We start from the raw sequence: 12,773 nt of genomic DNA on the forward strand, positions 1-12,773 counted from the left end.
CCAGATTACATTTCAAGTACTTTGAACAGTTGAAGTTGTCAAATATACAGTGAATATTATTCATTCTTCCTTTTATTTGCCTAGAGGGTCATTAAAGGTCCTCCTAAGCCCTAATTCAACTTTTCTTCTCCCTGATCTCTCTAGCCTTTTGATGAAGATTTTAACTGCAGTCTTGCAAATAAGTATGGATTCTTTATTAATTACTAATAGTTTTTTTTTTAATAATTGCATATAAAGTTTTGATGTCAAAACTTGTTACTGTTAAAGTTTCAAAGGAAGAATCAACTGTCTTTTTTATTTCTTCTTCTAAGAGATTTTTAGATAAAGCATTCATAAGAAAAAGCTGTCTCTTAATGCGATTGGTGGTTCAAAGTTGAGGAATGCATTAATGGTGTTTCTTTTGTTTTTTCACTGTTGTAGTGAAGCTTCTGGTTTGGGTGTTCTGGTTTTAGATAATAGGGTTCTTGACTCTTGGGGTTGGCAGAAGAGAAATATTATAATAATACTCTTTGTTTTCACAACCCCCTGAAATTGGAGGGAAAGTGCCATGTGGTGAGTTCAGATGTCTGCACATGGCTTCTCTCATTTCCAAGCTTTGAGACTGTAAATCAAATTATCAATACAGGGAAAACAAAGGGTTTTGTGGTTTCCAAGAGAATCAGTTGCAGTAGGGAAGGTCACCTGATTTGTGTGTTTAATATATATAGTAAAGCAATTGGGACGCTTTTGGGAATTGGTGATGAGTGAAGTGTGAATGAGAGAAACAGCCTAGAAATTTAGTCTTATTTTGCACAGTCCAAATTATGTAATCCAATAACATTTTTTTTTTATATTCAACTTGCATATGCTTCCTCTTTTGCAAACCACTCCCTCTTTCCCTTGAGCAGATTGAGATTACAGGCAAAACTGGCTACCTGGTTTTCCTTCTTTCCCTTTTGGGTACTACTATTTAGATGAACTGCTGATTCATACATTATCTCCTACTAAAACCCCTTCTTATTTTCCTGGCTTTTTTTTTATCTATGAAACCCCTTCCTTATTTTGGATATGTGTCTTCTTGCTTCTGCATATGTCCTTTATTCTGAAAATCTAGAACTAAGTTTACAAGTTCATCCATATATGCTCTTCTCTGATCCCACAGCCTGAAACCTTGCTGTTTTCTTTTTCCTTGTATAGTTAACCTTAGTGATATATAAGAGCCTTTTTTTTTCTAGTCCATGGAGTTGGGACATGATCAAATGGGTCCTTGTTTGTTTCTCCTCAAAAACCCAGTGTCATGGGTTGTTGTTCTTGCCCCACTGGTAACATCTGCTAGTTTTTTGATCTTTGGGTCCTTATCCATCTTCTTCACATCTACAGTCTTGATCTTGTCAACTGTTGTCTTCATATTATCTAAGAGTAAACTGAAGTTGGTGGTGGAATCAGTAGAAGATATTCATAAATCTGTTGAGGAAAGCTCACCTCAAATACAGCCTGAAGGTGAACTTAATAAGCAAAACTCAGAAGATCAGGAAGGTGCTTCATATGATCATCAGATCCATGACTGCATAGCCAAATCACCAGATGTCCTGTCTGAAAACGAATGCGTTAATGATGATCAGTTGTCAACCACTGAAGATTCCGAAGTGGACTGGTCGTTCCGGGATAACAGGGATGGAACCCCAGATTGGTCGGACGACGAGGATAGTCTCATTGAAATCTCCCTTCCAGGAGGACAATACCAGCCAAACAATAAGTATGGTAGTATGCAGCAGAAATTGCCGGAATTCATGCCGGAATCTATTTTCCAGCAACGGAGTTTAATGGAGCTTTTAGCAGAGTTGAACGACATGAATGAGGAGGAAAACCTGATAGAGATTGACATATCCATGGGCTCCATCAAGTATTCAAGGTTTGAGATTGAAGCCTAATTAAGATTACATTTCTATTTACCAAATGTTCCAAGTTTCTTTTTCTTTTTTTTTTTTCTTTTTTGATCCATATGGATTTGGTGTAACTTTTACAAGTTTAGCAATCTAATATCCCAGCAATATTCTATGCTGCCATGTCATGTGCTAATATATATATAGTGATATTAATTTCATGTGCTAATATTATTCAGAACTTTGGATACCCTCCCATAAAGAACTTGTGGTACTGCATCACCCTTAATGCTCATTAAAGTAATCAAAAGTAGACAGTTTGATGGAGCTTCCACTTGCACATTCTTTTCCTTAATTTTTTTCTGGACATCTATTTATCATCATCTGATCTGATCTTTGATCTTAAATCCCTGGAGACAAGTCAGCTGAAATAATGCAATCATTGGTCAGTACAGTGTCAAACTCAAACATTGTTTGGATTGATTATGAAAAAGGCTATTTATAATATATCTGAAGTTGCTTTATATATGTGTGTTTAGTTTTGATATGTTAACATTAATTAAATGAAGCCAGAAATGGCTTTGAGAGGCTTAACTGTATGTGCTTGTTGATATAATTGTAGCTAGCTCTAGGTAGTGCCTGCTATGCTCTTGGACTTTGGTATATAATTATACAATTGTTTTCATTATGGATATGCATATTTTATATCAAGTATAGACTCTAATTTTTTGAGAAAGTATGGTATGTAACTGCGATTCCATATTATCTCTATCATTTTTCAATAGAAAAATGACAAATAAGATTTTTTTACCTAATATTTAGCATTTTTAGTTGAATTTGAATTTTTTCAGGAGGAAAAACTTGAAAATCAAGATAGGGATAAGATGAGATCACAGTTTCATATAATCCATTCTCCTAATTCCTCATAAGCGCAATTACGGTTAATAGTAATTGTTAAGTTTTTTTTTCTTTTTCTTTTTGGGCTAAGATTTGTGTTAAGTGTTTTTTTTTATCTCTCTCGGGTAGTAGTATTTGTATATTTATATGATATGAGTAATGTTCATCAACATGACATATGGGGTATGCTTCATGTATATAGACACGTATCCTACTCTAGATTTAACACGTGTTTATACAGTTTTATGCACGTGTAACCTTGCAGGAGAACAAACTTGACCTGCAAGCTCATCCCGTGAGCTCGAGTTTTAGGTTGGTGACGGTAATTATCCTAACAGTTTTCTATGACATTCTTTTCTATTTTATACATAGTTATTTTAAAAAAATCCACACATTCATATCACTTTATTAATTTGTGGGAATAAAAAGAAAAGATTAAAATGGGGGAAATTAATAAAGCAAGCATGGTGGAGACAGTGTGGAATAATAGAAGCCATTTTAAGTCCTGCATCTGGTAAAACTTGTTGAAAGTAGGCAATTTTGAATTTAGATTTCGTGTATGTAATTTTGAAGTGAAAACATAAAATTTTGAACGGAGATGACTTTAAACATTAAAGTTTTTTTTAACTGAGGTAACTTTGAGTAACTTAATTGTTTTTTAAAAGTTAAAATATGTTGTTGATCCCTGTGGTTTGAGAAATTTAGTCATTAACTTAAAAACTTAAAAATTAAGTTGTCCTATTTTTTTATTTAAAAATCTCAGTCCAACCATTAAAATCATAAGTGTTTTCTGTCAAAATTTGTCAACTTGAAATTTTGGTTAGACTGTCCACATATGACGTGGCATATGATTATTAAAAAATAAATATATTAAATTGATAAATTTTGATAGAAACTACTAATAACGGTAATGATTGGGCTAGGAATTTTAAATTAAAATAAGCAAGAGTTGAATTTTTAACTTTTTAAAATATATGGATTAAATCTCAAATTCTATACAAATACAAAGACTAATAGCACATTTTAACCTTTGTTAAATTTCTGTCCTCTTCTCACATCACATTTTTTTTTATAAGGATTTTTTGTTTTTGGGAAGGAATTTTTTATAAGCATTGTTAATGTTCAACCTTGCAATTGTTTACAAATTTAACAGTTTTCTTCAAAATGAATTATACAAGGATTACAATGGAGGGTCGCGAGAAAGGATAAAGCTTAAAAAAAATTTAGGGAGTGAAAAAGAATTTTAAAATTTTTAAGAGGGCTAAAGCTAAAAATTTTATTCTAAAAGGGCTTAGATTATATAATTAAGTTTTGAGTAGGGATAAAATTATAAATAAATTCCCATTTATTCAAATGATTAAAGGACTTAAAATTAATTATTAATACTTGAGAGGAGTACTAATGATATTTTCCCATTTTGACCAAAGGGGACCAAGGCTTGGCCCCTAGCTTTGTCTCGAGAGGCAAGAACAAATATTGCCAAATCTACCACCATTCTATGGTTTACCGACTCCGCAATGTCCCCCGTTCCACTCTGTACTCCACTATAGATGTTAAAACTCAAATATCACTACCACATCTATGTATGTTGGATTTATTTATAATCGTCTCACTCCACCTAATTTGATATTTATTAGTTATCTAATAATTTTAATGTACATTTGACATATAAAACAGAAGAATAATTTATCCATATCACATTTAAATAGTTTAATGCTTGTTGTATAAGGGAAAGGATTGTATGAAACAGTGACGCCACGTCATTTGTATCCCTTTTCAATAATTTTATGCCACATCAGTATTCTTATCCTGAAAAAAATCAAATCCAAATTAAAATACTGAAATTCAGGATAAGAATACTGATGTGGCATAAAACTATTGGAAAGGGATACTGATGACGTGGCGTCACTATTTCATGCAATCCTTTCTCGTTGTGTAATGTATAATTATATCTTCATCTATACAAGGATAAAATAATAATTTTAAAATATTGAGGAGGCACAAGAAAGTACTAGAATTGCTTCATACCTATCTTTGAAAAAAAGGTAAATTAAACCATTAGTCACTAAACTATGGGTAAGTTTCTATTTTGGCCACTTAACTTAAAAAGTTACAATTTGTCACTAAATTATTTTAAAATTTTCATTTGAGTCACTAAACTATTCAAAATATGTATTTAAATCACTGAATTGTTAAGTTTTTTTTAGGAAAAAATTCCGTTAGAAAGCTCCAAGCAACAACTTGATGATCGGTACGGTGGATCAGTACCTATCGACTAGCAGAAAAACATACATTAGATTCAAGTTGATCTAATGGTCAATGTTAGAGATCAGAGAAAAAGTTGTTTGAATTTTGGTCCTTAGATTCGTGACGTCCAAAGTTGTTTCATGAAAAACAACTAAGCTATATAAGAGGAGAAAAAGAGCTTTCAATTAGTATAAACAATGCAAGCAGAGAAAGCCATATAACAATAATTTTAACAGCGTAGTGATTTAAATTAAAACTTTTAAATAGTTTAATGACAAAATTTTAACTTTTTTAATTAAGTGACAAAAAACGAAACTTATTCATAATTTAGTGATTAATGATATAGTTTAGTAAAAAAAAAAGCCTACCAGCCTCTACCATTAAAAAATATACATACATCTTCATTCGGAACAGATTGGTTCAAGTTTTATTAGACGATTCAAATTTTGACATCCCAGGTACAAGACTAATGCTACATTTAATTATTAGTGTAATTACATGAGGAAAAAACTTATTTAACACATATATATATTTTAAAATAGTTAAGACTTAAAATAAGGATTGATTAGTACAAATTTAAACATGCCATAAAAATATAATTAAAAATTCATGTAAAAAAAAACTTTTTCAAAATAAGTAAAAAGTTTTCCTTCTCCAACAACAACTCATGTAAGTGACTAAAAATCATCAATAATAATTAATTCATAACTAACCAGTAAATAAAACATGTTGTAAAAATAATGCTCCAAACAAATGTAGTATAAATTATTTTAATAATAAAAAACACTAATTTGCTGTTGAAACTGATTAGATAATTTAACCTTTTGAAAGGTCCTTTTGCTATTTACTTTTTTTAATGAAAAGATTAAAAGGAATTAAAAATAAAATGAAGTAAAAAGTAAATTAAAGTTAAAAAATGAAGCCGCAATTTTTGTAAATACAAAAGCGAAATTGAGACGAGAGAAATCATATCAATAGAGTCTAAACATCGGTCTTAAAAATGTTAATAAAGAGTTTTAATTATTACCTTTTTATGTTGTCAATAATTTTAATTATTCTTCAAAAAATCTTTAGTTTGACAGTTGCTCCAATTCGATGTTCCATCACAAATTGGAACTAAACAGTTTACCAAACAAATTATAAGATGAGAGTAAGGCAAGAGGAGAAATCAACATGTTATATTAGTAAGTGTGATTGAGATTCTCCAATTTTAATTTGTAGAGTTCCACTTAATGAATGATTTATAACGGATCTGAAATTTTATTGAATAAAATTTAATTTACCTCTACACCATACATGAATCAATTACAATCCTAATAAATATGTCCAATTATTACAATCATTCACTCTAAAATAATCTCAAATACAAATCATAAAACTCTTCAAATAAATCCTAATAAAATAGTGCAAAAATAGAAAGCAAATAATTAGTTAAATGCACTCCGCACGAACGCCCAACATGTAAGGCAATGTTTCCTATTTATAGCTCTCTTCAAGTCCTTGTCATCCATCCTTTAGATAAGATTAATCATCAATTTAAATATTAATTCTATCTTCATAAGTTATTTTGTATAATATTTTTTAAAAAAAAAACTCTTTATAAAACAACTTTTCATCATCTTCAAAATTCTCTCACGAGACAAAGGAAAAGATAAGGATAAGGTTCAATTAAAAACCACAGATGATTTGTAAATAAATTATACAAGTAAAAAAAAATACCAATAAAGTCACTATACTCTGACTATTTTAACTTTATGATTTTAATTAAAACCATTTTTTATATCAATTTATTTGTAAATATCATAGTGTGAGCATACCAGGTATGGCTGGAAGGATGATGTATAGAGAAAGGAGACAAACAATTCTTGGGATCCACTTAGCCCATTACCCGCTTCTCGGACATTAATTGTACATATGGGCTTAATTATTAACCTTAAAACCACAGATTAGTGCCCGCTTGGCCATCACATATTTGCGTAATTAAGGAATAAGACGGCATCCAACATCTTATTCAAGATTTAAATCCATTGTCTAAAGAAGAAATGAAAATAATGCCATCGTGCTCATGAAAATAAACACTAATAAATTACATTAATACTCATACAACTATTGAAAAAGTTATAAAAATAGTTATTCAATTACATATATTTATCACCTAATTATAAAAAATTATAAAATAATTATTTAATTACTTAATTTTATCTTTTTTATCACTAGATAATTAACGTAAAATAAAACACCAAAAATTTTAAAATAATTGAGTGATAAAAAGATAAACTTAAAAACAATTGAATGATACTTTTTAACTTTTTATAGTTAAAAAGACAAAAAAAAATATAATTAAATAACTATTTTATAATTTTTGGTTAAATATTATAATTTACCCTCACATAAAAAATTGCCCAGAAAAAAGGAAGTTTCCAGCTCTGCTATCATGCAAATACAACATCAAAGGTTCGTAATCTGCCACGTATGCCTGAAGGATGATGTATATAGCTCCATTAAGCCTAAGTTAGCCAGCAGCCGCCGCATGTAGATACTTCTACTTTCTTAGTTCTCGTCTCGTGCTACGAGAAAAGCAAAAACCCACTTTTTTTCAGTTCACCACCACGTGTATCATTTTGAGCCGTCCGATCCATGGACCGAAACGTAATCCAACGAAGTAAATTATACCTTCCTAGTCCACTCTTATCCATAAGTAACGGTTCATATCCAACCACGTGTAATCCCCGATGGATAATTACCCCCTTCTATCCAACGGGCCATAACGATCCCCCTCCCCTCTCTCTGCATCCTACTCTCCCTTCCCCTTTTCTCGAAATCCCCTCTTGCTTCCGACCAACAGCCACCGGTGAAATCCCTATCTTGCCATACCCAAACCCCCTATTTACCCTCTAATTTTATAGAAAAGTTGTCTGGGGTTTTCTTCGTATTTTGATGGCGGATTCGGACGATGAGTCGGGGGAACAGAACAACAACGGCGGAAACGCCCACAGCGAAGCGTCGGGCCGTGAGCAAGACAGGTTTTTACCCATTGCGAACGTAAGCAGAATCATGAAAAAGGCGTTACCGCCTAACGCTAAGATATCCAAAGACGCTAAAGAAACGGTCCAGGAATGCGTTTCCGAGTTCATCAGTTTCATCACCGGTGAAGCTTCCGATAAGTGTCAACGTGAAAAGCGGAAGACCATTAACGGCGATGATTTGCTCTGGGCCATGATGACACTAGGATTCGAAGAGTACGTAGAGCCCTTGAAGATTTATTTGCTCAAGTATAGGGAGATGGAAGGCGAGAAGAGCAGTATGGGAAGGGGAGAAAAAGATGGAGCTAGTGGTGGCTCTTCCGGAGGGGCAAGTGGTGGTGGCGGCGGCGGAGGGAGTGTTGGTGGAGGTGGAGTTTGTTGAATATTGGCAATATCCCACATTAGGAAAAGATAGAAATGGAGGGGTTTGGTTTGTTATATATAGAACCCCTCCCCCTTTGGTTGTATCATCCCAAAATCTTCTCCTTTGTAATATTTCTAGAGGAAATATTAATTTGGTAGTGTCCGAGGACGTAAGCTAAATTGGCCGAACCTCGTTAAAACTCTGGTATTTTATTTCTTATTTGTTTGCTTTTATTTAATAGCTTTATGTTGGTTATATTTATTTAGTTATTATTGCTATAAATATCTAAGTGAGTTCTGTCTAGTTGTTGGGTTTTAAGCGGGACCATTGTGACCCCTCCAATTTAACTGGGAATTTTCTTAGTATAATTGTTGGCATAATAATTATCTAAATATTTCTGATAATATTGTTATTAATATTATCGTCGCTTCCGCAACAATTGGTATCCGAGCCAAGGTTTTGTAGTATGCTCTGTGTTTGCAGCTTAGTCTGATCTTACACATCAGAAACATTTCCTAAAGCTTGTGGGTATTCTGCATTTGGTGGCTATTAAGTAGAAGCTATGGCAAAAATGACAGAAGAAAAACCATCCATATCAACAACTTCCACTTCGTACATTTTGCCGAGGATTGGAACTGCAAATACGAGATTTGTAGTGGAAATTTTTGATGGAACAGGTCATTTCGGCATGTGGCAAAGTGAGCTTCTAGATGCCCTCTTTCAACAGGGTCTAGATATTGCCATTGAGGAAGAAAAACCAGAAGGGGTTGATGATAAAGAATGGAAGACCATCAACCGATTGGCATGTGGTACAATTCGATCATGTCTTTCCAGAGAGCAGAAGTATACATTCAGTAAAGAGACTTCTGCAAGTAAATTGTGGAAAGCATTGGAGGAGAAATTTCTGAAGAAGAACAGTCAAAATAAGTTACATATGAAGAAAAGACTGTTTCGTTTCAGTTATGTTCCTGGTACCACGATGAACGAGCACATTACCAATTTTAATCAGCTGGTGGCTGATTTGTTGAATTTGGATGTGACTTTTGAAGACGAAGACTTGGCGTTAATGTTGTTGGGATCGCTTCCAGAGGAGTTTGAGTACCTTGAAACTACTTTACTTCATGGAAAGTCGGAAGTAACTTTCAATGAAGTAACTGCTGCATTGTATAGCTATGAACTACGCCGAAAGGATAAGTTGAAAGGTTCAAGTGAAGCAGCAGTGGAAGCATTGGTAACAAGAGATCGTCAGAAAAGTCAGTCTAAGGGGAAGAGAAGAAAGTCCAAAGGTCGAGTTGTTGCCAAAGATGAATGTTCCTTTTGCAAAGAAAAAGGACATTGGAAGAAAGATTGTCCAAAATTGAAGAAAAAAGGGAAGACTCCGCAAGATGCAAATGTTGCAGAATGCAATAGTGAAGCAGAGTCAGACTTTTCTCTTAGTATGACATCTTCAACATTATATGCAGATGAGTGGATCATGGATTCTGGTTGTTCCTATCATATGTGTCCCATTCGGGAATGGTTCTTTGAATTTCAAAAACTAGATGAAGGGGTTGTTTACATGGGTAATGATAACACATGTAAAATAGCCGGGATAGGTTCAATTAAACTGAGGAGTCATGATGGATCTACTAGAATTTTGCGGGATGTACGATATGTCCCAAAGTTGAAGAAGAATCTCATCTCTTTGGGGTCGTTAGAATCTAAAGGCCTAGTTGTGACAATACGAGATGGAGTTCTTAAAGCAACTTCAGGAGCATTGGTGATGTTGAAAGGCATAAGAAAGAACAATCTGTATTACTACCAAGGTAGTACAGTGGTCGGGACAACAGCAGCAGCAATTTCGAGTACCAAGAAGGACGCTGAGGCAACACAGCTGTGGCATATGCGTTTGGGCCATGCTGGTGAAAAATCCTTGCAAACTCTAGCCAAGCAAGGATTATTGAAAGGTACAAAGACTTGCAAACTTGAATTTTGCGAGCATTGTGTTCTGGGAAAACAACGAAGGGTGAAATTTGGCACTGGGATTCACAATACTAAAGGTATTCTGGATTATGTGCATTCTGATGTATGGGGACCGTCCAAGACTCCATCACTTGGAGGAAGACGTTATTTTGTCACCTTTATTGATGATTTTTCCAGACGAGTTTGGGTGTTTCCTATGAAGAACAAAGATGAGGTGCTTGAAGTTTTCCTTAAGTGGAAAACTAAAGTTGAAAATCAGACAGGAAGGAAGATTAAGGTTCTCCGATCAGACAACGGTGGAGAATATAAAAGCGATCCATTCCTGAAGATATGCCAAGATTGTGGCATAGTAAGGCACTTCACCGTAGGTGGAACACCGCAACAGAATGGGGTGGCAGAGCGTATGAATCGAACGCTTGTGGAGAAAGTTCGATGTATGTTATCTAATGCTGGATTAGATAGAAAGTTTTGGGCTGAGGCTGTGATGTACGCTCAACATCTCATCAATCATTTGCCATCATCTGCTATAAATGGCAAGACTCCTTTGGAGAAATGGTATGGAAAACCTGCTACTGATTATGACACCTTGCGCATTTTTGGTTCTATTGCATATTATCATGTGAAAGAATCAAAGTTAGATCCAAGAGCAAAGAAGGCTCTATTCATGGGCTTCAATGCTGGTGTTAAGGGATATCGTTTGTGGTGTCTAGAGGCAAAGAAGACGATAATCAGTAGGGATGTTACCTTTCATGAATCTGCCATGTTGAATAAGGTAAATCCAGAAGGAGTGAGTAGTACTTCGCAGCAGGTGGAGTGTACTCCGCAGCAGGTGGAGTTTGAGCAGAGTGTGGTAATTCCAGCAGAAGGTACCACTAGTGATTCTTCATTGGCAGATGCAGAGTCAGATGAGGAAGAGGTTTCTACCCAAGAACCTCAACAGCAATCAGAGCCAATTGCAGTCAGAAGGCAGAGACGAGAAATTCAGAAACCTGCTCGTTTCACTGACATGGTAGCTTATGCACTTCCAGTTGTTGATAATATTCCATCCACTTACACCGAAGCCATTCAGAGTTTAGAGAATTATAGATGGTTAGGTGCAATGGAAGAGGAGATGCAATCTCTAGAGAAAAACAAGATGTGGAAGCTGGCACAACTACCAAAAGGGAAGAAGGCGATTGGTTGCAAAATTTGAAGACTATTGAAGTTTGTGTTATGAGAAGATGTTCGAAGATGTGGAATATCGCCAAGGTGGAGATTTGTTGAATATTGGCAATATCCCACATTAGGAAAAGATAGAAATGGAGGGGGTTTGGTTTGTTATATATAGAACCCCTCCCCCTTTGGTTGTATCATCCCAAAATCTTCTCCTTTGTAATATTTCTAGAGGAAATATTAATTTGGTAGTGTCCGAGGACGTAAGCTAAATTGGCCGAACCTCGTTAAAACTCTGGTATTTTATTTCTTATTTGTTTGCTTTTATTTAATAGCTTTATGTTGGTTATATTTATTTAGTTATTATTGCTATAAATATCTAAGTGAGTTCTGTCTAGTTGTTGGGTTTTAAGCGGGACCATTGTGACCCCTCCAATTTAACTGGGAATTTTCTTAGTATAATTGTTGGCATAATAATTATCTAAATATTTCTGATAATATTGTTATTAATATTATCGTCGCTTCCGCAACAGAGTTGGTTCGGGTGGCGGTGAATTTAATGGGGGAGGAGGGATGTATGGAGGTATGATGATGGGGCATCACCAAGGGCACATGTATAGTTCTGGTGGGTTTCATCATCAAATGAATGCTGCTGTCAGGTTAAGATAGAATGTTCAGTAGATGGGGGTGTTAACTGGGAAAAAATGTAGAACCGTATGAATCGTGTATGTTATTCTGTTTATTAGTAGATGGATGAACTGACAAATTTGAGAAGTTTTCTGACAGATATAAAAAGAAACTTCTTTTGGACAATACATATACATGTTCCTCTCCAAATTGTTTGCCATTTGTATCCATAACTATTCTATGCTTGAGCTGTGGGTAAACCTTAGCCTATCCTTATATGGGAATGACATTCCTTTTATTTTCTCATATAAAATGGGACCCTAATTGTCAGGCTTGATTTCTCTTTATGTACTTTGCTTTGGCAATTTCATTTTCTGGGGTCAGTTTCTATTGGTGATGGTATGAATGTTGAAACGATAATTAATGATGTTGTGGAGGGAAGGTAAGGCTTTTTGTTGGTCAGGTTTACCCTAGAATCCAGTTTTGTTGTCTAGGAATGTAGGCCTAGTGAGGGAGTTTTGGCGGTGCCACCGCCACCGGAAAAGCATTCAATGTGTACAAGTGAGGAACATGAATGTCGACTCCAGCTATTTAGATATATCAAAATGAAATCACATCTACCAAATAATTAACAAAAGA

At 34.4% G+C, this 12,773-nt stretch overlaps 2 protein-coding genes across 2 annotated transcripts; both read left to right on the plus strand.

Moving 5' to 3' along the window:
- LOC107951825 (uncharacterized) lies at positions 1–2,045 on the plus strand. Its single transcript, XM_016886969.2, has one exon. It carries the CDS (start codon positions 1,218–1,220, stop codon positions 1,908–1,910), a length of 693 nt encoding a protein of 230 aa, XP_016742458.1. The 5' UTR covers positions 1–1,217; the 3' UTR covers positions 1,911–2,045.
- A 5,301-nt stretch (positions 2,046–7,346) lies between these two features.
- On the plus strand, positions 7,347–12,322 carry LOC107951824 (nuclear transcription factor Y subunit B-3). The gene is made up of 2 exons (XM_041116605.1): positions 7,347–8,403; positions 12,043–12,322. The coding sequence occupies exons 1-2, from the start codon at positions 7,944–7,946 to the stop codon at positions 12,174–12,176; spliced, it is 594 nt and encodes a 197-aa protein (XP_040972539.1). The 5' UTR covers positions 7,347–7,943; the 3' UTR covers positions 12,177–12,322.
- The last annotated feature ends 451 nt before the right edge of the window (positions 12,323–12,773 follow it).

Source organism: Gossypium hirsutum, chromosome A07 (assembly GCF_007990345.1).
Source record: "Gossypium hirsutum isolate 1008001.06 chromosome A07, Gossypium_hirsutum_v2.1, whole genome shotgun sequence".
Lineage (NCBI taxonomy): Eukaryota > Viridiplantae > Streptophyta > Magnoliopsida > Malvales > Malvaceae > Gossypium > Gossypium hirsutum.